Source organism: Schistocerca piceifrons, chromosome 3 (assembly GCF_021461385.2).
Source record: "Schistocerca piceifrons isolate TAMUIC-IGC-003096 chromosome 3, iqSchPice1.1, whole genome shotgun sequence".
Taxonomy (NCBI): Eukaryota; Metazoa; Arthropoda; class Insecta; order Orthoptera; family Acrididae; genus Schistocerca; species Schistocerca piceifrons.
In genome coordinates, this window is record NC_060140.1 from 863,426,630 (window position 1) to 863,448,697 (window position 22,068).

At 43.1% G+C, this 22,068-nt stretch overlaps 1 protein-coding gene across 1 annotated transcript in view; it reads right to left on the reverse strand.

Moving 5' to 3' along the window:
- Positions 1–1,865: 1,865 nt before the first annotated feature.
- Positions 1,866–22,068, reverse strand: part of LOC124789467 (BMP and activin membrane-bound inhibitor homolog) — a 260,960-nt gene continuing 240,757 nt past the window's right edge. The window contains exon 4 of the mRNA XM_047256835.1: positions 1,866–4,265. Within this exon, the coding sequence (XP_047112791.1) occupies positions 3,775–4,265 (491 nt within the window). The 3' untranslated portion in view covers positions 1,866–3,774. The remainder of the gene's footprint in view (positions 4,266–22,068) is intronic.

Genomic DNA, 22,068 nt, shown 5'->3' on the forward strand with positions numbered 1-22,068 from the left:
TCCAGGTGAGCAGTCGAAACGAAACAAAATGCACATGTTATGACTTTTAGGTGTTGAAACACGTCTGGGTTAACGAAAAGAAACAGTGGTTTGTGTACAGCAGATTTCAAGAAAACCCAAATTTTAAATTGTAAACACAGAAAAACATAAAGAAGAGCTTGCAATCTGAACAAGATGATTCTAGAAAAGCAAAAATGTATCAAAATATAGGAATGGTATGCAATGGATGCATGCTGAAATCAGTGCTAAGTAATGCCAAATGCCTACATGTTTGATAAAGGTATGAATACTGATTGTAACCAAAGTGTTCAATGACATTTGCATAGCAAGCGTTAAATGAATTTGATGCATAAACTACACAGTTAGAATAAGCTAACATGGAATGACAGCATTCATAATTTGACAAATAAGGAAAGAACTTACAATGAACTTAACCTGCATGAATACTTAGTACAGATGAATTAGGGCTATGTCTGGGATTAAAAGTTTCATTTATCTGAAGCTGATAAAAATAAATGGATGAGTATTTAATGTGTAATTCTACAAAGAGGTTGCAGAAAAAGTATTTTTAGTATGTTACAAATATTGAATGTTTAGCATGACATCATTTGCTTATCAAGAGGAATATGATGTGTGGCATATCGCTTCATTGACATGATATGTTCTCAATGTTTACTGTACCAATGAATGATGATTGCCACACATACTGTTAATTTTTATTAGTAAGTTTAGTGAATTTGTATATGCATAGTGTGCATAAAATTTTTATTGTTTGGGCATGTTGATGCATGTGATGGAAGCAGCATTCCTGCTAGAAGGGGTGGCATTATCATATGGTGACAATTTGTGGCACCTGCTGGTTTGGCAATTACTCGCCTCAGATACATGCTGCAGTTCATGGAATAGCACACAGCACTGAGTTGGAAGAATAGATGGTCCCATAGTGCTGAGAGCCATTTGAAGAATAGATGTTATGTCTTCAAAAAGTGATTTCTGTTATTTGGTAGCTTGTTGGACATAGATAAACACAATTTTTCTCTCAAACACAGGCCAAACTGCACAGGAGACGAATCCACAAGAGAAGAAAGAAGCTATCAAGATGGAGATATACTCCTGACAAGCAAGTCAGTAATTTCTGATCCATACCCAGCAGTATCAGAACTATTACATGAAGTTCTCCTCTGAACATTTATCAAATACGGCAGGGAACATACCAAGTGCAATTCTAGTTTACATATTACAGGCATTGTAGCATATAAAAATATAACTACAGTTCTGAAATGATACCTAGATTCAACAAAACCAAATCTTCACATACAATCAAGATAAGTTTCTCTTTTTTATGGGACAATTCAGGTAAATGTAATTAAGCAGTGTTTTATTCCTTTAATTTTATAGCAACTCTCATCTTCCTTAGGAATGTTTTGTGTAATTAACTTGCACTGAGATTGATAGCACTGCAATCAGGAATCAGTAGTTGTAGAAAAACTTTTATTAATTTTTTTGAGTTGATCAGGGATGGATTGTTACATATTCCATCTTAAATTTTAAACTGGAATTGTGTCATATTAGCTGGCTCGTTTCCAATTATGTGATCAGTAAGCTACATATATCAGAAAGTGAGGCAGCGAGAAAGTATTATTTTTGGGAAATTTACTTTGCACATATTTTACCATTTGTGACTGGCTGTCACCACATGGTATGTAATATGATTAGAGTAGCCTATCAGTTATTTGTAATATTCTTATTTATAATGTAAATAATTTTTATATGAAAACTGTTATTAACTATGTACTGATTATTTTATTTTCTGATAATTTGATGTGTCCAGTAACATTGTAAAATATGAGGCAAGGAAAAATAAGTATAAGGAAAATTTAACTTCTTTTATTGTCTTTTTACACATATATAGTAACAAAAATGTATATATTTACATCTAAAATGTAAAAATCATATTTATTTATCACAGCATTATTTGTGATCTCCAGATACAGTTACTATTGCCCCACTATTAATGACATTGTTCAGTCAGTGCTATAACGAAAGACCACAAAACTTAGGGCCACTTACTCACAAATCACTAATCATGAAGGTGATGCACTAAAGTCAGAGTTTGTGTCCTGGAACATTTCTACCCGAACACAAATCAACTCTCAAGTGAAGTCCAACTGATAAACTATATTATATACATTTTCTTTATCCTATACAGTCTTTTAAATATTTGTTAATGTACAGTATTACAATGTGTATAGATATATATTCACAGTATAAAACGGTTATAAATGTACCTAAATAAATGTTGCACATATATATTACAGTGTTGACTAAAAAAGTATATATCTTGTACTGTGCAAGCTACAAAGAGCTTTTTGAAAAGAGAATGACATTTAAAAGAATTTTCATTGCTATCTTACTGGGTATCCTACCTATATATAGGAGGTCATGATGGATTGACAGTTGATGAGTCAGAAGGACAATTGATTTAGAATAGTAGTTATTTGCAGTTCCATATATAATCCTAATTTCCAATGGTATAACAAACTGCAAATGATTTTATCACACTGATTCCAATCAGCAGTAAAAAACAGCATCAGTTAAAACAGACATAGATACGTCTTCTTGTTAATGGGACAGAAATGGGACAGGTACAGTTAAAAGAATTTCATGACCAAGATTGTCATATTTGCCCAGAAACGAAAGATGTCCATGGGGAAGACAGCCAGTACCCCAAGTGTGGAGGGAAAATTACATCTGCTGGGTTACATTAACATACTCTATTGATGCCACATTTCAAAATGTCCTATTACTTGGAAAAATTCAATGTAAAATGAAACATATAGCTTTTTACTAAAATGAATGGAATTAATGCGAACTTGCAGGACTTGGAAAGTCAAAAACACAACATCAAAGACATAGAACTGCATTTGTATGATTTGTAAATGATCTCATTTACAAGCAGTAAAGAATAGTAGTGTACGGTATCCAGCTGATGTTTGTATGCAGACAGCAAGAAAATAAAACAAAGCATTGCTGTATGCAAAATATTTTAAACTTTGCTGTTTGCCATGTTGTCAGTTAGTTAATTGAGCCACATTTTCAAGATTACCTCATAATTCCTGTAACTTCACTCATCTAGAAAATCCAGAACTGAAACAGAACCACAAAATGAAACAGAAAAGAGTTTTCTTCCCCTGTGATTGAGGAATTGCAGTTGGTATTGGGATGTTGCCTGTGCTGTTCCCTGGTATCACAAGATGATGGGACACCAGTACACACCTAGGGAGGAAAGGACTCTGGTGTTTCCAAGGCAGTTTTCTCTGTTGATATTTACTTTCTCAGAAAAGCGAGTTTAGCCGAGAGGAAAATTAGTCTGTGATGTTCTCATTCTGGCTTTAAATTACAGACACAAGACAGATCAGGAACGGAATAGGCCTAATCTAACTATGGGCCAGGAAAAAGAAATTACAACATCTTTCGATTCCTCAAGGATGTCATTTAGAAATTTCTCAGGCCATGTTCTAATTCGATAGCCAGTACGCGGAAGTAAGTAAATGAAGGTTCCCGTACTTGTTCAGAAACGTATGCAGGATCCTCTATGCGCTGGCAAGATACCATGGCACCATACCATTCTGATTCAAGAGTCACCAGCACGAAATCAGAACACGTAAGTTGAAGTGGCTGCTTTTAGTATCGTAAGCGCACTAGGGAGACTGGGCTGTTGAATTCTAAGAGTCCAGTTTTGAAATGGGATTCGTGTCAGCAGGGCCTCCTCTGCTAGACGGGGCAGGCGCAGCCGTCGGCGCGCCACGCGATGGCCGCCTTGTGGTACAGCTTGGCCGGGGGTTCCCCTGCGGGCCCCGCGCCGCTCGCCTCGTCTCCCCGGAACAGGTTGGCGTGCGCCGCGGCTCGGTTGCGGCGCGCGTTCGCCTCGTTCTTGTCGGGACGGCGCTCGGCCGCCTCCTGGTGGTGGTTGTGGTGGTGGTGGTGGTGATGGTGGTGGTGCGCAGCGGCGGCGGCAGAGGGCAGCAGCGGCACCTTGCAGCGCGCCAGCGGCGGCCCCTTGCAGGCGGCGGACGCAGCGGCCAGCTCGCGGGCGTCGCGGCGCAGGATGCGCACCGCGGCCGCCACCAGCGCCACCAGGATGACAACGCCGCACACCGGCACTGCGATGGTCGCCGCCTTCAGCCACACCTCGCCGCTCGCGTACGCCGTGGATTCGGGCGAGACCGCGCCGCGCGCGGACGCACTCGCGTTCGCCGCACCACCTGCAGGTTTGTTTACCGAAATTTGGAATGCAAGAAAGAGGACACTGTGTATTTTAGAATGAAAAAAAAGGACACTCTCAATCTTTTAAATTTATTAAATGGGAAACAAACAAAAAATAAAACTATTACACACATCCCACATACACTACTGGCCATTAAAATTGCTACACCAAGAAGAAATGCATTGGACGAATATATTATACTAGAACTGACATGTGATTACATTTTCACGCAATTCGGGTGCATTGATCCTGAGAAATCAGCACCCAGAACATCCACCTCTGGCCGTAATAACGGCCTTGATACGCCTGGGCATTGAGCCAAACTGAACTTGGATGGCGTGTACAGGTACAGCTGCCCATTCAGCTTTAACCCGATACCACAGTTCATCAAGAGTAGTGACTGGCGTATTGCGACGAGCCAGTTGCTCGGCCACCATTGACCAGACGTTTTCAATTGGTGAGAGATCTGGAGAATGTGCTGGCCAGGGCAGCAGTCGAACATTTTCTGTATCCAGAAAGGCCCGTACAGAACCTGCAACATGCGGTCGTGCATTATCCTACTGAAATGTAGGGTTTTGCAGGGATCGAATGAAGGGTAGAGCCACGGGTCGTAACACGTCTGAAATGTAACATCCACTGTTCAAAGTGTCGTCATTGCGAACAAGAAGTGAGCGAGACGTGTAACCAATGGCACCCCATACCATCACGCAGGGTGATACGCCAGTATGGCGATGACGAATACACGCTTCCAATGTGCGTTCACCGCGATGTTGCCAAACACGGATGCGGCCGTCATGATGCCGTAAACAGAACCTGGCTTCATCCGAAAAAATGACGTTTTGCCATTCGCGCACCCAGGTTCGTCGTTGAGCACACCATCGCAGCCGGCCCAAGTGGCCAAGCGGTTCTAGGCGCTGCAGTCGGGAACCGCGCGACCGCTACGGTCGCAGGTTCGAATCCTGCCTTGGGCATGGATGTGTTGTTTATCCATAGGTTAGTTAGGTTTAAGTAGTTCTATGTTCTAGGGGACTGATGACTTCAGAACTTAAGTCCCATAGTGCTCAGAGCCATTTTTGAACACCATCGCAGGCGCTCCTGTCGTGATGCAGCGTCAAGGGTAACCGCAGCCATAGTCTCCGAGCTGATAGTCCATGCCGCTGCAAACGTCGTCGAACTGTTCGTGCAGATGGTTGTTGTCTTGCAAACGTCCCCATCTGTTGACTCAGGGATCGAGACGTGGCTTCACTATCCGTTACAGCCACGCAGATAAGGTGCCTGTCATCTCGACTGCTAGTGATACCAGGCCGTTGGGATCCAGTACGGTGTTCCGTATTACCCTCCTGAACCCACCGATTCCATATTGTTCTAACAGTCATTGGATCTCGACCAACGCGAGCAGCAATGTCGCAATACGATAAACCGCAATCGCGATAGGCTACAATCCGACCTTTATCAAAGTCGGAAACGTGATGGTACGCATTTCTCCTCCTTACACGAGGCATCACAGCAACGTTCCACCAGGCAACACCGGTCAACTGCTATTTGTGTATGAGAAATCGGATGGAAACTTTCCTCATGTCAGCACGTTGTAGGTGTCGCCACTGGCGCCAACCTTGTGTGAATGCTCACAAAAGCTAATCATTTGCATATCACAGCATTTACTTCCTGTCGGTTAAATTTCGCGTCTGTAGCACGTCATCTTCGTGGTGTAGCAATTTTAATGGCCAGTAGTGTATTTACATTACTTTAGAGCTCGAGTCTTATGTATATTTTGCACTGGACCAAATCTTTCTTAAAACTGCCTTTTGTTGACACAAATATTAAAAAAACAGCTTTTGCAACTCAAATGTCTACACTTAAATTTAACCATTGCAATCCCATTTACAGATTCAGGTGTCAGTCTATTTCTCTCCTTGTCCACTGTTCCCGTATTAAGGAAAACAACCTCTCAGCACAAGCGTTGTGGGCTGGCACTGTGAAGAAGAACTGCACAATTTTAATTAAATCACTAAACTGTTCCTCACTACTGCACTATTCAATGTACTTGCATCATTATTTACGGCTTGGTTCATATGTGGCTATAAATTTTTTTAAATCTGAAAACTGATCAAACACTTTCTTTCTTTTGCTTACGCTAGAGTCCTGCAGGATCGCAGGGTCGGCTTGGTTAGAACGGATTTGGCTAGGTTAGTTTTAAGGGTGGTCAGATGCCCTTCCTGCCGCCACCCCTTACCCCCAGGGTATCAGTGTACCCCAGCTGTCTGCATCTAGTGTAAATTGTGAAATAGTTCGAACGTGTTTCAAATGTCTGCGATGCATGAAACTGGGACGGAACGTGGGGACCAGCCCGGTCTTCACCTAGCGGGATGAGGAAAACCGCCTAAAAACCACACCCAGGCTGGCCGGCACACCGGCCCTCGTCGTTAATCCGCCGGGCGGATTCGAGTCCAGGAAGCAGCGCGTTAGCGCTCTCGGCTACTCTGGCGGGTAAAACTGATCAAACGCTTCTCATCAACAATTTCAATGTTTTTATCCAACAAAAATTTCTTCCATATAAGTCCATGATACATCTGCAAAATCAAGCCACTTAAAACAAGAAAATAACAATGGTTGGAGCCACATATTCAGAAACTTTTACATCCAGACGAAACATTAACTCTAAGCAATATAAATCGATTTTTTCGGCTTTACTAACATAACAGATCGATTGTAAACAAATAACAAATTACGTAATACAGTAACTGAATTAAGAAGTATATAAACTATTGATTAAAAGAAGAATCGAAAGATCTTAATTCCCAAAACGAAAATATGTGGACGTTAGCAGCAACCATAAAAATTTATACGGGCACTACATTAAACATCCGAAACGAGTACATGTCTGCAGAAATACTGAGTATGATAAGCCTTCCTGCATGAGCACAATGTGACACTGATAGTGACGTTGACACTCTACTGGCCAAACAGTTGTGTGAAATACTGACCAGTCATAAATCGTATAGCGCCAATATTGTTACAATAAAACGACTCAGACAAAGGACGAGCATTTAATGTCGAAACCAATAGTTCTAAAGGCGTGCGTCCACTAGCAAGTAAGTTCCGCAGTTGCTAAGGTGTTTACATTAGAACAAAAACTTGTCCGAGTTTACTTTTTGGAAGTCGCTTGGGCAAGTTAATTTCAGGAAATTCCAGCAAATACTTGCGGAAGTACAGGAAATGTATTTGCAATTGCAAATATGCACCGCAATCGGCTGTATATTGGAGTGACGGCAGTGAAAATTTGTGCCGGACCACACTCAACCCAGCTTTCCCACTTTACATGAGAGATAGCGTTAACCGCTTCGGCTATCCGTGCACGAATCATGGCCAGACTCAAACTTCCATATTTCGTCGTCTATGCGTCACAACCTGTGCTCGTGTGTTACATACATTCGCGTCCGGGAAGGACATATTCATGCATGCGTGCGTGTCTGAAGGGACAGTGCACTTTACTTCTTCATAACACCAGCACTGCTGTTTCGTATGTATTCGCAACTATCGGGTCCTTGACTCTCAATACATACGTGCTTCCTGGACAGAAATGTACGTAATGTACGAGTGCAGGTTGCGACACACGGATGACGTATGGAAGTTTCGGTCTGGGTGATTCGTGCTCGGATGGCCGAAGCTGTTAAGGTGACCGCTTACGTAAAGTGGGAAATCTGGGCTCAAGTTCCGCTCTGGCACAAATTTTCATTGTAGTCATGCCCATATACAGCCGATGGTGTTTCATATTAATAGTTGCGGATACATTTCTTGTATTTCTTCACGGCTGTAGTCTCTGCAGTGCCTCGCAGTTCTTAACTACACAGAGACTGCTGTTTCGTATTTGCAGAACTATTTCGACTACAGTCGCGTCTTGAGGCAAGCAAGTGCAAGTTTGCGGTGCAGTGCTTAAAAATCAGAGCTGTCACCATCGTTGTTGCATTATTATTATCGAAGAAAAATCGCGAAGAGAACTAAAAATATGAGAAAAAAATAAATTTGTCTGAAGGAGTGGATACAGAAGCGTACATATTTAAGTTATCAAGAAAAACTATTAAATGAACAAAAATCAGAGGACTTCGCTCAGATTAAAAACTTTCTGAGAATTTCGTATGCAAGGTAGGAAAATCACTTGTCTGTTGCATAATAAAATATTTGAAAACAGTACACAAAAATGCTGCAAGCTGATACAGCAAGAGATTATCTTTCAAATATTCTTCGATTTTTGAAAACAGTGCGTCCTCAGATTTTTACCTTTTCCGCTCTCTATAGAACAACCTTCAAAAAACTTCCTTTACGGATAAAAATGAGCTCCGAACATTGCTGAGTTCTTTGCCTGAAAACCACGTGATTTCTGCAGTTAAGGAATAGGAAAAATAACCCGGCGTTGGCAGACTGTTGTAAATACTGAAGGAGAATACATTATTGAAGACTAAAGTCCTTTTTATGTGCGTTTCTTGTGTTTATTAAACTTATGCAAAAATGCTACTAACTTATGCACCAACCGAACACATCGTAAATCGAATTTCAGGAATGGCCTATAATATTCAGGTGTTGCCGTAGATGTAGGAATTATGGGTAGGTCTACATTCAGTTATGTGTTCCGTCTCCGTTGCTAGAGTATCACTGTTGTCAGAATATGTGACACCAGCGCTTTGCACTATCTGAAAGGCCTAGTGCAATAAACAGTAAACACCTCTCAGGTATCAGTCTCCTACTGCCTCCAAGGTAGTAGGAGGGGCGCTCGATGATGGTGGGGCATGTGGTCAGGATGTTGCCAATCCCTCCAGCCATTACTGCCACCAGATGAATCCCGATGACGCCGCTGCTTCGTTATTCAAGCAGCTCCTCATTGGCCTCACAAAGGCTGAGTGGGCCCCATACCAGACCTCCCCGTCTCAGAAAAAATCTGACGAAGTATCGGGAATTGAACCTGCGTCCTTCCGCAGGGAAGGAGGCGACACTAACCTCTTTTTCCTTCTTCGCCATTATTTCTGTGCAGATGTCGCATGGCACCTCTGAAATTCCATTCGGCTACCAATGTGGCCAGTGCAATCTGTATACATAAAAATGTTAATACACTCCTGGAAATGGAAAAAAGAACACATTGACACCGGTGTGTCAGACCCACCATACTTGCTCCGGACACTGCGAGAGGGCTGTACAAGCAATAATCACACGCACGGCACAGCGGACACACCAGGAACCGCGGTGTTGACCGTCGAATGGCGCTAGCTACGCAGCATTTGTGCACCGCCGCCGTCAGTGTCAGCCAGTTTGCCGTGGCATACGGAGCTCCATCGCAGTCTTTAACACTGGTAGCATGCCGCGACAGCGTGGACGTGAACCGTATTTGCAGTTGACGGACTTTGAGCGAGGGCGTATAGTGGGCATGCGGGAGGCCGGGTGGACGTACCGCCGAATTGCTCAACACATGGGGCGTGAGGTCTCCACAGTACATCGATGTTGTCGCCAGTGGTCGGTGGAAGGTGCACGTGCCCGTCGACCTGGGACCGGACCGCAGCGACGCACGGATGCACGCCAAGACCGTAGGATCCTACGCAGTGCCGTAGGGGACCGCACCGCCACTTCCCAGCAAATTAGGGACACTGTTGCTCCTGGGGTATCGGCGAGGACCATTCGCAACCGTCTCCATGAAGCTGGGCTACGGTCCCGCACACCATTAGGCTGTCTTCCGCTCACGCCCCAACATCGTGCAGCCCGCCTCCAGTGGTGTCGCGACAGGCTTGAATGGAGGGACGAATGGAGACGTGTCGTCTTCAGCGATGAGAGTCGCTTCTGCCTTGGTGCCAATGATGGTCGTATGCGTGTTTGGCGCCGTGCAGGTGAGCGCCACAATCAGGACTGCATACGACCGAGGCACACAGGGCCAACACTCGGCATCATGGTGTGGGGAGCGATCTCCTACACTGGCCGTACACCACTGGTGATCGTCGAGGGGACACTGAATAGTGCACGGTACATCCAAACCGTCATCGAACCCATCGTTCTACCATTCCTAGACCGGCAAGGGAACTTGCTGTTCCAACAGGACAATGCACGTCCGCATGTATCCCGTGCCACCCAACGTGCTCTAGAAGGTGTAAGTCAACTACCCTGGCCAGCAAGATCTCCGGATCTGTCCCCCATTGAGCATGTTTGGGACTGGATGAAGCGTCGTCTCACGCGGTCTGCACGTCCAGCACGAACGCTGGTCCAACTGAGGCGCCAGGTGGAAATGGCATGGCAAGCCGTTCCACAGGACTACATCCAGCATCTCTACGATCGTCTCCATGGGAGAATAGCAGCCTGCATTGCTGCGAAAGGTGGATATACACTGTACTAGTGCCGACATTGTGCATGCTCTGTTGCCTGTGTCTATGTGCCTGTCGTTCTGTCAGTGTGATCATGTGATGTATCTGACCCCAGGAATGTGTCAATAAAGTTTCCCCTTCCTGGAACAATGAATTCATGGTGTTCTTATTTCAATTTCCAGGAGTGTATGTTCAAAATCGTTAATCTCCGAAAGCTCTTGACCGCGTGCTTTGAAATTTTGATACAACCTTGCATTCTAATACAGGCATGATTTAGGTACTTATTTCTTTAACATATGATGTACATGTAACTTTTTGAGATTTTTTTGTAAATTATATTACATATAATTTTCGGATATTTGCGATTAGGAGTATTCGCAGTTTCTATATATTTAGAAACACAGATGTTAGTTTCTTCAAAATCTCACATCTCTGGAAGTTCTTCGCGGATTGCTTTGAAATTTTAACAGCAACATTGCATTCGAATACTCACGTGTTTTCAGGAACGCTGCCTGATATATGTGTAATACATATGTAACAAAAGAGGAAACGTTATAAAATGTAAATGTTGGTTTGTTCAGAATCTTTAGTCTCTGAAAGTTCCTGACCGACTGCATTGTGATTTTGACATAACGTAGAATTCAGATACGGCCGTGTTTTTAGACAACATACTTTAATGTATGTATATTTTTAATACAGATAATATAAAAATATATATGTTATATTAAGGGAAAACATTCTTACCAAAAATGTCAAAATATACCTTTCCGATTTACTTCAGAGTTTTTCATGTTGCTATACTAAACATTTAGACACATATAGACTTCATACTTTTTAGTGAAACGTTGTTGGCAAACAGGAAATATGTATTTGTGGATAATTGATTTATGATTAGAATGCTAATACAGAATCTGACTTTGCAATAACAATAAACAAGGGTCAATGTCAGAGGGGAGTTGGGGGGGGGGGGGGAAGAGGAGACGGACAGAGGGTTCAAAATGGTTCAAATGGCTGTGAGCACTATGGGACTTAACTGCTGAGGCCATCAGTCCCCTAGAACTTAGAACTACTTAAACCTAACTAACCTAAGGACATCACACACATCCATGCCAGAGGCAGGATTCGAACCTGCAACCGTAGCGGTCAGGCGGTTCCGGACTGAAGCGCCTAGAACCGCTCGGCCACTCCGGCCCGCCGGACAGAGGGATCGGAGGAAGTGGACATACAAGGGAAATTCGGAAAGTAAGTTCCGATGGTAATAAAAAAGGAATCGAATGCAGATAAAGAAAGCAATTTATTTCACAAAAACCTGTAACACACTACTTTTAAACATAGACCCCGTAACTTTCCGGGCATTTCTCATAGTGTGGTGTAACTCTATGCATTCCTTCGTCATAGAATGTTGCCACCCGTATTGCCAACCATGAGGTAACACGTTCTTTACCTCTTCATCGTTACTGAAGCGCTTGCCACCAAGAGATAGACGACTTCCGATGCCGACAGAGATGTAAAGCGAGGTCGGGACTGAACGGAGGATGTCAAAAAGAGTACCAGCCAAAGCTCTGGTCACTTTCGCAGTGTGTGTTCGGGCATTGTCGTGAATGAAACCCACACCTTTTGAGAGCTTTCCTCTGCACTTGTTCTTTATTGCGCGGGGCAATTTCTTAAACGTCTCGCATTAAACATCCTTATTGATTGTTTCACCTCGTGGTAAAAAAGTTGGTCAGTAAAGTGCCTTGTCTCTCCCAAAACATTGTACACATGAGTTTTCGGGATGTCAGGAGTTGCTTGGGTTTAACCTTTCCTGGGGACGAAGTGTACCTCCATTTCATCGATTGCCGTTTCGTTTTAGGGTCGTCATAACCAACTCAAGTTTCATCCCCTGTGACTATCTACGATAAAAATTTGTCGCCATCGGCATTGTAGCGTGTCAAAAAATCAAGTGCATTGCTCATCCGTTGTTGCTTGTGTTTCTCACTAATAAGTTTAGGCACCCAATGTACGCAATGTTTATGAAAACCCACTTTTTTAGTAATAATCTTATAAATTACTATCCATGAAATCTGTGGAAGTTTACGAGCTATAACTTTAATCGTAGACCCAAGGTTTTTCTTAATCATTTCTTCGACTGCAGTAAACAGTTTATCGGAAACTACAGGTAGACATCCACTTCGTTCTTCGTCATGTATTTGATCACGCCCTTCCTAATATGGTCTGACTCACAACTGAAGCACTCAATGTATTTTCTCCGTAAACCACGCAGATTTGTCGATGGTTTAACGTTCTTAGCATTCAGAAAAGAAACCACAGATCTCAGTTCGCGCGCGGCAGGATTTTCGATCAACTATACCACTATAAACAATCACTACGACCGATACACAACGCAGAGCAAGCTCGCAATGGTGTCATTTCGTTCTGCTTGGACCAAAGGCATGAGCGGAACTGCGATCGTAGCAGTGCCGTGGAGAAAAATGAAAACGGAACTCGTAACGCCTATTTTTGACCATTTTGTGCCCGTATTGATATTTATATGTCAGTTTGTAGTGTTGCTTATGTAGAGTGTTATATCTGTCACGGAAATTCTTTGACTATGTACACATATTTCAGTTATGTGAACTTTTTGAACGATGTTGTTTAATCTGTGCTTGTGGATTTAAATAACTACTGGAATGATTGTTATATAATGTACTGTAATTGACTTGGTACATAGTTACGGAACTTAGGTTTGAATGTAAAAGGTGTGGGGAAGCCCCGCAGATACGGAAGTGGCCTGGCAGAGTGGAAGAGCTGTGGTTGGCGCGCAAGTGGCAAGTCGTCCTTTGTCACGGGTAAGGAGTCTGTACTGGGCGACGCCAACAGTACTGCCATGACTGCATCGCCGCCATGTTGACAGCCACTGCAAATTACGCACCAGCACCACCCGATTTCCACTAAACTGTTAACAACTGGCGCTCTGTAAATGGACCAGGTAATTGTGAAATGTGATTAATTTTAATAATAATCGTGGTGTTGCTAAAAACTCTATCATACACCAGTGACTATCCCAGATCACAAATCTGGACAGGAATCCTATCCTAGTGAATTTTACTCCGAGTGTCGTAATTTAATATGGAAATATTTATTGGGCAGCTGTAAAAATAGTTATGATTTTTTTCTAGGAAAGATTTATTGGGGAGCTGTAAAAATAGTTATGATTTTTTTCTAATGTGTGGCGTTATAGTGTTTAAAGTTCAGTTTTATAGTTTGAGAAATACTCCACTTCCAGTGCATTTTTAAATCAATCAGCAGTCATTTCCTTAAATAATTTGCCTTACTTGAAAAGCTGCCTGAAAATAGTAAAACTGGTCCGAAGTGAAAAATATTATTAATTGTTGCATTTATGCACTTTGATCAGTATTCCAAAGTTTATAAGTGTTCATTCCATGAATAAGTATTTGAATTAAATTTAATCTTGTGTTCATTTGCACAGCAAACTATGTTTTGAGTAGGTTAAAAGACTGATTATCAAAGCACTTTTGTTATTTAAAGAGTTATAGTTTGTTGTGCTTTACTTGATCAATAATTTTTGATGAGGATACTTACCATTTCTCATACACACTTGTGTAGTTTTGTTAATGAACATGGTTCTTAAAATCATGAAAGTTTAAGGGCCCTCATGTACTAGGCTAGTTACGTTAGTGAAGCAATGCAAAGGCTCCTTCAGAACCATTGTAGTTAGATTTGCATTCTGTTTAATGGCTTCCGTCCGAGTTTAAGAAAGAGGTATTTACTGTGTTAGCTATTCTAATATAAGTTGGTTAACGCACGGGCATAGAGACCCTGTACTAATCAATGATGTTACAGAATATGATCATTAACAGACCATCTAATTTAAATCATAATCATTTAATGCTCTTCCCTGTTTAGTATTGCTACTAGTTTCATGCGTGTTGGTGATTGGTTTTGTAAACTGTTGCATCTAGTTCGTTTAAGGTACGTGTTGTTGAGAGGCATATGTTACTGTTTGCTATCTCATTGGCCATTTGTTTGTCTGACTTCCAAGTTAGTAGTACATTTATCTGGAAGTTAGGTTGCTGTGTTGTAGAGTGAACAAATATAAAGAAAGAGTTTAGTGTGTGTATGTCAAGGAAGGTTAGGTTAGCCTTAGCACTGCCTTCTGCTTTATGATATTGCTTGACACAAGGATGCCTAATTAGGCTGGCGACCGACAGTAATATGTAATGTTACAACTTGCTTTTATGTTGGGAGAACGTCTATTCCTGACACTGGAGTGTTTCGGAAACTAATCCCAGTTTGATTGTTCTGTTCCCATTAGGTTATCTCACGGTCACAACTTTCTCAAAAATTCCTCGCAGAGGTTTAACGCTAGCATCGATTGCCGTTTAAGGTGGTCAGTGTTACCGTTACAAACTTACTTTCAGAAATTACCCTCAACAGTTACACTGCCAGAAGCAGAGTTCGTTTTGTTTGCAGACGACACAAGTATTGCAATAAATAGTATGTCGAGTGTAGTTCTAGAAATATCTGCTAATGATATTTTCATTGATATTAATAAATGGTTTAAAGCCAACTCACTGTCATTAAACTTCTAAAAGACTCACTATATGCAATTCAGAATCTGTATGAGGTTTCCACCCAGCATATGCATAAAGTATTAAGAAGAGCAGATAGAAGAGGTTGACAGTCTTAAATTCCTGCGATTACAACTTGATAATAAATTCAGTTGGGAGGAGCACACCACAGAAGTGCAGAAACGCCTTAACAAATCTGTATTTGCAATTCGAGTGTTAGCAGACATAGGCGACATAAAAATGAAAAAGCTTGCATACTTTGCCTACTTTCATTCCATAATGTCATATGGTATATTTTGGGTTAACTCTTCAAGTCAAACAAAAGTTTTCAGAGTCCAAAAGCGTGTAATAAGTATTATTTCTGGAGTAAATTCACGGACGTCCTGTAGAAACCTCTTCAAAGAACTGGGTATACTAACTACTGCCTCTCAGTATATTTACTCCTTAATGAAATTTGTTCTAAATAATATATCTCTTTTTTTAACAAACAGCTCAGTTCATACATACAATACCAGGAACAAAAATGATCTGCACAAGGACTTGAAAGCACTTACTTTAGTTCAAAAAGGGGTCCACTACTCAGGAACATTCATCTTCAATAATTTGCCAACAAACATAAAAAATTTAGTTACAAATAAAGATCAGTTTAAAAGGAGCCTGAAAGACTTACTAGTGGCCAACTCCTTCTACTCCATTGACGAATTTTTTAATAGAAACAGATGATGTATTGTATATATTCATACTATTAGTATTGTTATTTCAGCTTTACAAAAAAAAGAAAAATTGACAGGTTCCACATCCACGAGGACGTCCTCAGCACGGATCTATGGAACGAAAAACTAATCTAATCTAATCTCTAATCTCGTAGAAAACGGGGTGGAGGAGATGGACAGAGATCGGGGGGGGGGGGGCAGGAGGAGATGGAGAGGGAGGGGGAGAGAGAGAGAGAGAGAGAGAGAGAGAGAGAGAGAGAGACAGGGGGAGGGGAGGAGAACATGGGACAGAGAAGGGGGGAGGAGAAGATGGGCAGAGAGAGGAGGAGGAGAGGGAGTTGATGGAGAGGGAGGGGAGATGGACAAAGAAAGCTGGTGGGGGAAATTGCCAGAGGCAGGGCAGAGGAGATTAGGACACATATATCCAATACCCGTAAATATTAGAAACGCTTGCTTTTCTTATCTTTCTTTTCCATTTAAGCAGATTGAGCCACAGTAAAGCGTGGCCGTGTACCGCTAGTAATTACTACGCTGTCCGTTAGAAACTATATACAACAACTGCAGAACTTGGCATGATTGTGGACGAGTTACCGGAGATCGCAGGAAACGTGAACGCTACCGGTCGCGGTCGCAGCCAATGAGACGCTTGCCACACTTGCGCATGCGCGGACCTTAGCAGCAGAGCGTGTTTTGATTTACAGCGCGGTCAGAGCGCTGCGTTATTGTTTTGAGGCGGGCCGGACGCCGTCCTCAGGTCCATATTGATGGCAGCCCGCCTCGAACAATGGGACGGCGGCGCACGACACGGCCCTAATATTCAATTTATAACTGGCCCCGGCATGATTTACGAGATCAACCCCTGCTGACGACAGCGGAGCCAGTTCTACCGCTCGACTCATCCTTGTTTCTGCTTCCCCGTTCTACTCCGCACTGATCTCAATGTTACCCATCCCCCTCCTTCTCCTTTTGTTTGGCGTGCTCCACGACAACGCCGTGTATCTAAAAGGATTATTTTTTTTACTTACTCCGCATTGAGATCATAAATCTTATACTGCCTTGTAATTACAGTTAATGCAGCTCCCACGGAAGCATTCGACAGAAGCCTGATAATTCGAATACCTGTTGTTTGCGTACTGCAGCGATTGGTGTGACGAACAACGGAACTAGATTCTGTTGTGTTGGCAGAAGAGCCAACACCGTGTTACTAGAGGAGGCCGAAATGTACGCATCTTAGCTCACGCAGGTTGGCGTGAGGAGGGAAGAACTATACTGACGTGAGGTCTGGAACATGACAAGAAATGAGTATTCAGAAAGCGGACGTAATTAGTTTGAAACTTAACTTTAATCCATTAATGATGAACGGTGCTCTTGACGGTACATGATTCACAATATTGTCTGTTCAGAATTCATTCTAATTACTGAATATGGCGCCTTGCTAGGTCGTAGCAAATGACATAGCTTAAGGCTATGCTAAACTGTCATCTCTGCAAATGAGAGCGTATGTAGGCAGTGATCCATCGCTAGTAAAGTCGGCTGTACAACTAGGGCGAGTGTTAGGGAGTCTCTCTAGACTAGACCTGCCGTGTGGCGGCGCTCGGTCTGCAATCGCTGATAGTGGCGACACGTGGGTCCGACGTATACTAACGGACCGCGGCCGATTTAAAGGCTACCACCTAGCAAGGGTGGTGTCTGGCGGTGATACCACAGATTCCAAACTGTATGCCAGTCTTGTTCTACGCTTGGGAGTAATAAACACTACTGACCATTCAAACTGCTACACCACGAAGAAGACATGCTACAGACGCGAAATTTAACCGACAGGAAGAATATGCTGTGATATGCAAATGATTAGCTTTTCAGAGCATTCACACAAGGTTGGCGCCGGTGGCGACACCTACAACGTGCTGACATGAGCAAAGTTTCCAACCGATCTCTCATACACGAACAGCAGTTGACCGGCGTTGCCTGGTGAAACGTTGTTGTGATGCCTCGTGTAAGGAGGAGGAATGCGTACAATCATGTTTCCGACTCTGATGAAGGTCGGACTGTAGCCTATCACGATTGCGGTTTATCGTATCGCGACACAGCTGCTCGCGTTGATCGAGATCCAATGACTGTTAGCAAAATATGGAATCGGTGGGTTCAGGAGGGTAATACCGAAAGCAGTGCTGGATCCCAACTGCCTCGTATCACTAGCAGTCGAGGAGACAGGCATCTTATCCGCGTGGCTGTAACGGATCGTGCAGCCACGTCTCGATCCCTGAGTCAACACATGGGGACGTTTGCAAGACAACAACCATCTGCACGAACAGTTTAACGACGTTTGCAGCAGCATGGACTATCAGCTCGGAGACCATGGCTGCGGTTACCCTTGACGCTGCATCACGACAGGAGCGCCTGCGATGGTGTACTCAACGACGAACCTGGGTGCACGAATGGCAAAACGCCATTTTTTCGGATGAATCCAGGTCCTGTTTACAGCATCATGATGATCGCATCCGTGTTTGGCGACATAACGATGAACGCACTTTGGAAGCGTGTATTCGTCATCGCCATACTGGCGTATCACCCGGCGTGATGGTATGGGGTGCCATTGGTTACACGTCTCGGTCACCTCTTGTTTGAATTGACGGCACTTTGAACAGTGGACGTTACATTTCAGATGTGTTACGACTCGTGGCTCTACCCTCCATTCGATCCCTGCGAAACCCTACATTTCAGCAGGATAATGCACGACCGCATGTTGCAGGTCCTGTACAGGCCTTTCTGGATACAGAAAATGTTCGACTGCTGCCCTGGCCAGCACATTCTCCAGATCTTTCACCAATTGATAACGTCTGGTCAATGGTGGCCGAGCAACTGGCTCGTCACGATACGCCAGTCACTACTCTTGATGAACTGTGTTATCGTGTTGAAGCTGCATGGGCAGCTGCACCTGTACACGCCATCCAAGCTCTGTTTGACCCAATACCCAGGCGTATCAAGGCCGTTATTACTGCCAGAGGTGGTTGTCGTGGGTACTGATTTCTCAGAATCTATGCACCCAAATTGCGTGAAAATGTAATCACGTGTCAGTTCTAGTATAATATATTTGTCCAATGAATACCCGTTTGTCACCTGCATTTCGGCTTGGTGTAGCAATTTTAATGGCCAGTGGTGTATAAGGACGTACGATCGAGCGCGAGAAAGCCTGGCATTGAAATCAAAAAATAAAAAAAATCCACATGCTCATTCAGTGAAACTGATACTTTTAATCGGCTGAGTATAACTTAGGTTTATGACTTTAAACCCCCTCCTTGATTCTAACGTCAGCCAACTATAAACTGGCACTCAAGCTCTTGCAACGTTGCCTTCAGAGATTTAAGTAAAGCAAAGGCAATTGTTCAGCGAACAGTCCGGAACTGCGTTAACACATACTTGGAGAAACTTTGCACAAGGATACAGCAGTGCGTCGGCGGTGGAAACATCGGCGGAGCGTGTTCGGGTATCAAAAGGACCATCGGGCCCAACCCTAAGAAGACTGCCTCACTTGTGGATATCGATGGAAGTCATCACAGATTGTAATTGACAGTTTCGACGATGCGACGTCTGCTCACATCCGGTCAACATTAGCCCAGAACCAACAGGAGAGATTTCTCGGTCGTAAATTTGCCCCGAGCTGGACGCCTTGCCTACTAAGGAGGGGCTTTAGAGAGCTGCTGCGCGGCTAAAACGAGCGAAGTGCGCAGGTAAAGACACCACCCACACGGAACTTATCACACTGACTCCTCTCCTCCCTGTGCTCTGCAACCTTTTACTGGAATGTTGGGCTACGGATACTGCGCCGCAAGATATGCACGACTCCAATATCGTCACTTTATACACAGATAAAGGCAATCGCGGTGATTGCAGTTGCTACTGCGGATTTTCGCTGCTGAGTGTCGTCGGAAAAGCATGTGCACTTGTGGAGCTGGGCAGACTGAAGAAGCAAGCCGGGCATGTATGCCCTGAGTCTCAATGTGGCTTTCAAGCCCAGCGACCTAGTACTGATATGATTTACACTCCAACAAATTGAGAAAAAATGCTGCGAGCGGAAGACACCATTGTTCGTTGATTTTATCGACCGTCATAATGCATCTGACACAGTCAGCAGGGAGGGTCTGTAACTTTACTAGTGAAGTTAGGTTGTCTTCCAAAACTCTTGATGATGATCAGGGCGTTTCACGAAGCTCTGGAGGGTGTTGTATTTTGATGAAGGACATCAGGTCCATTTCTAGTGCAAAGAGAAGTCCGTCGAGGCTGTGTACAGGCGCCTACCTTGTTTGGTATATTCTTCTCGTTATCTCTTGAAGTTGCGAAAGAAGCTTGGGCATCGATCTACATGCCAGCGCTCAAGGGAAACTTTACAACACGTCGTTATTAAGATTCTAGCGCTATCGTGAGGGCTTATTTTATAAGTAGCCTTTTATTTGCTGGCGATGCCGCACATATTCAAGACGTCGTTTAAAGGCTTATGGACAAATTTGTCACTCCATGCAAACTCTTCTCCATGTCTGTGAATATAAAGAAGAATGTGATTATGGCGCAAGACGGGCCTACACAAGTACGGCTGCTGTAAGATCAGATGGCTCATTGTTGAATGTAGTGGACAAATTCTGCTACCTTGGTTCGTTAGTGTCAGAAGGTCTCCCTCTAGACGACGAAATAAACGCAAGAATTAGCAAAGCGGGGTACACTTTCGGGAAGCTCCACACAAGAGTATGGGACAAGAAATACCTTACGGGACGATCATCAATCAAGCATGTGTGATGAGCACCCTCTTGTATGGTGCTGAAACCCGGACATCATACGCTGTATACATCTTACATCTGTGGGGCTTATGAAAAATTCTAGGTGTAACATGGAGGAACCGTGTGACAAATGAGACGGTGCTGAATGCTGTGAATCTAGCGAGCGTCACCCCCACTCTCAAGAAACGTCGCCTGGGGCCCTATTCTATATCGTTCATACCGATCGGTACAGTAGGTTAGCCTCGGTAGTGACGTCATTTTCGGTTCTTTATCCGAATTTACTATTCAGTAAGCTTCTGAGACTTGTTACGGAACGGTCTTCCCGCCGATTTTTCGACAACTCGATTTCGGTATGGACCTGTCGTTCGATTAGCTGTGGCTTATTTACATGTATAATGTTATTTTAAACATATTCAGTGCTTTAAACTTCGGATTTAGCAATTGTGTTACTAAAGAATCACCACAGGACGCGTCCAATTGGAAAGTGAATTCATAATAATGGCTCTGAGCGCTATGGGACTTAACATCTATGGTCATCAGTCCCCTAGAACCAAGAACTACTTAAACCTAACTAACCTAAGGACATCACACAACGAATTCATAATAAACTATTTTCCTTTGTTAGAAATGCAGTTAGGTTAGGCTGTTACTGTGAATGATTACAACATAAAAAAAGTTTTCGGTCAATGTTCTCTAAAAATACCAGTTATTTTATGCAATTCAGAATTTAAAGATCATTAAATATCAAGACATCGGCTCTGCTTACCTATATTACATGAGTGTTAGTTGAAATTACGAGTGATTTCGCGTACTCTTTTTCGCAAATGGTTTACTTATTAATTATCGAAACGCGTTTAAAACTTTTAAGTAACGTTGCAAAGGAATTCTGAGAAGCCTGATAGAGGAAACCTTCCAACATTTCATACATTTACGGCTTACAACCGCATCATTCGGCAACGAAGTCAGTCTGCGTTTCTCTCGACTGGAATTACAGTAAGAAAAACGCTACTACCACGTAAGCTGTAGTGGCGAAGTTGGTAAGGCAACGAAGTACCGTGTTAAAGAACGTAGGTTCGTATACTGTTAAATGCAAAAATATTTTTTTTCCTCTTCGCGTTTTCAACACCTTCTGAGACTTCGTTAATCGTAAAAGTTAAGCATTTTTCTGAAATATCCATTGTAATTTACACGTAAGAGCGCGCCTTCTCAGTAACGAGTATCTCCGATTTCGTGACTACCGTACGTTCAAGGAATGAAACATGAAATTACTGTGCGTGAAACAACTGACAGTGACATTTATGTTTCTTCTTGTCACAAATAATTCAACATTTTTTTTCGGAATACGTAGCGATTTCCGAGAGTGTGGTCAGACAGGAATGTAAGAGCATAACGTAAATTACTGCGAATGAA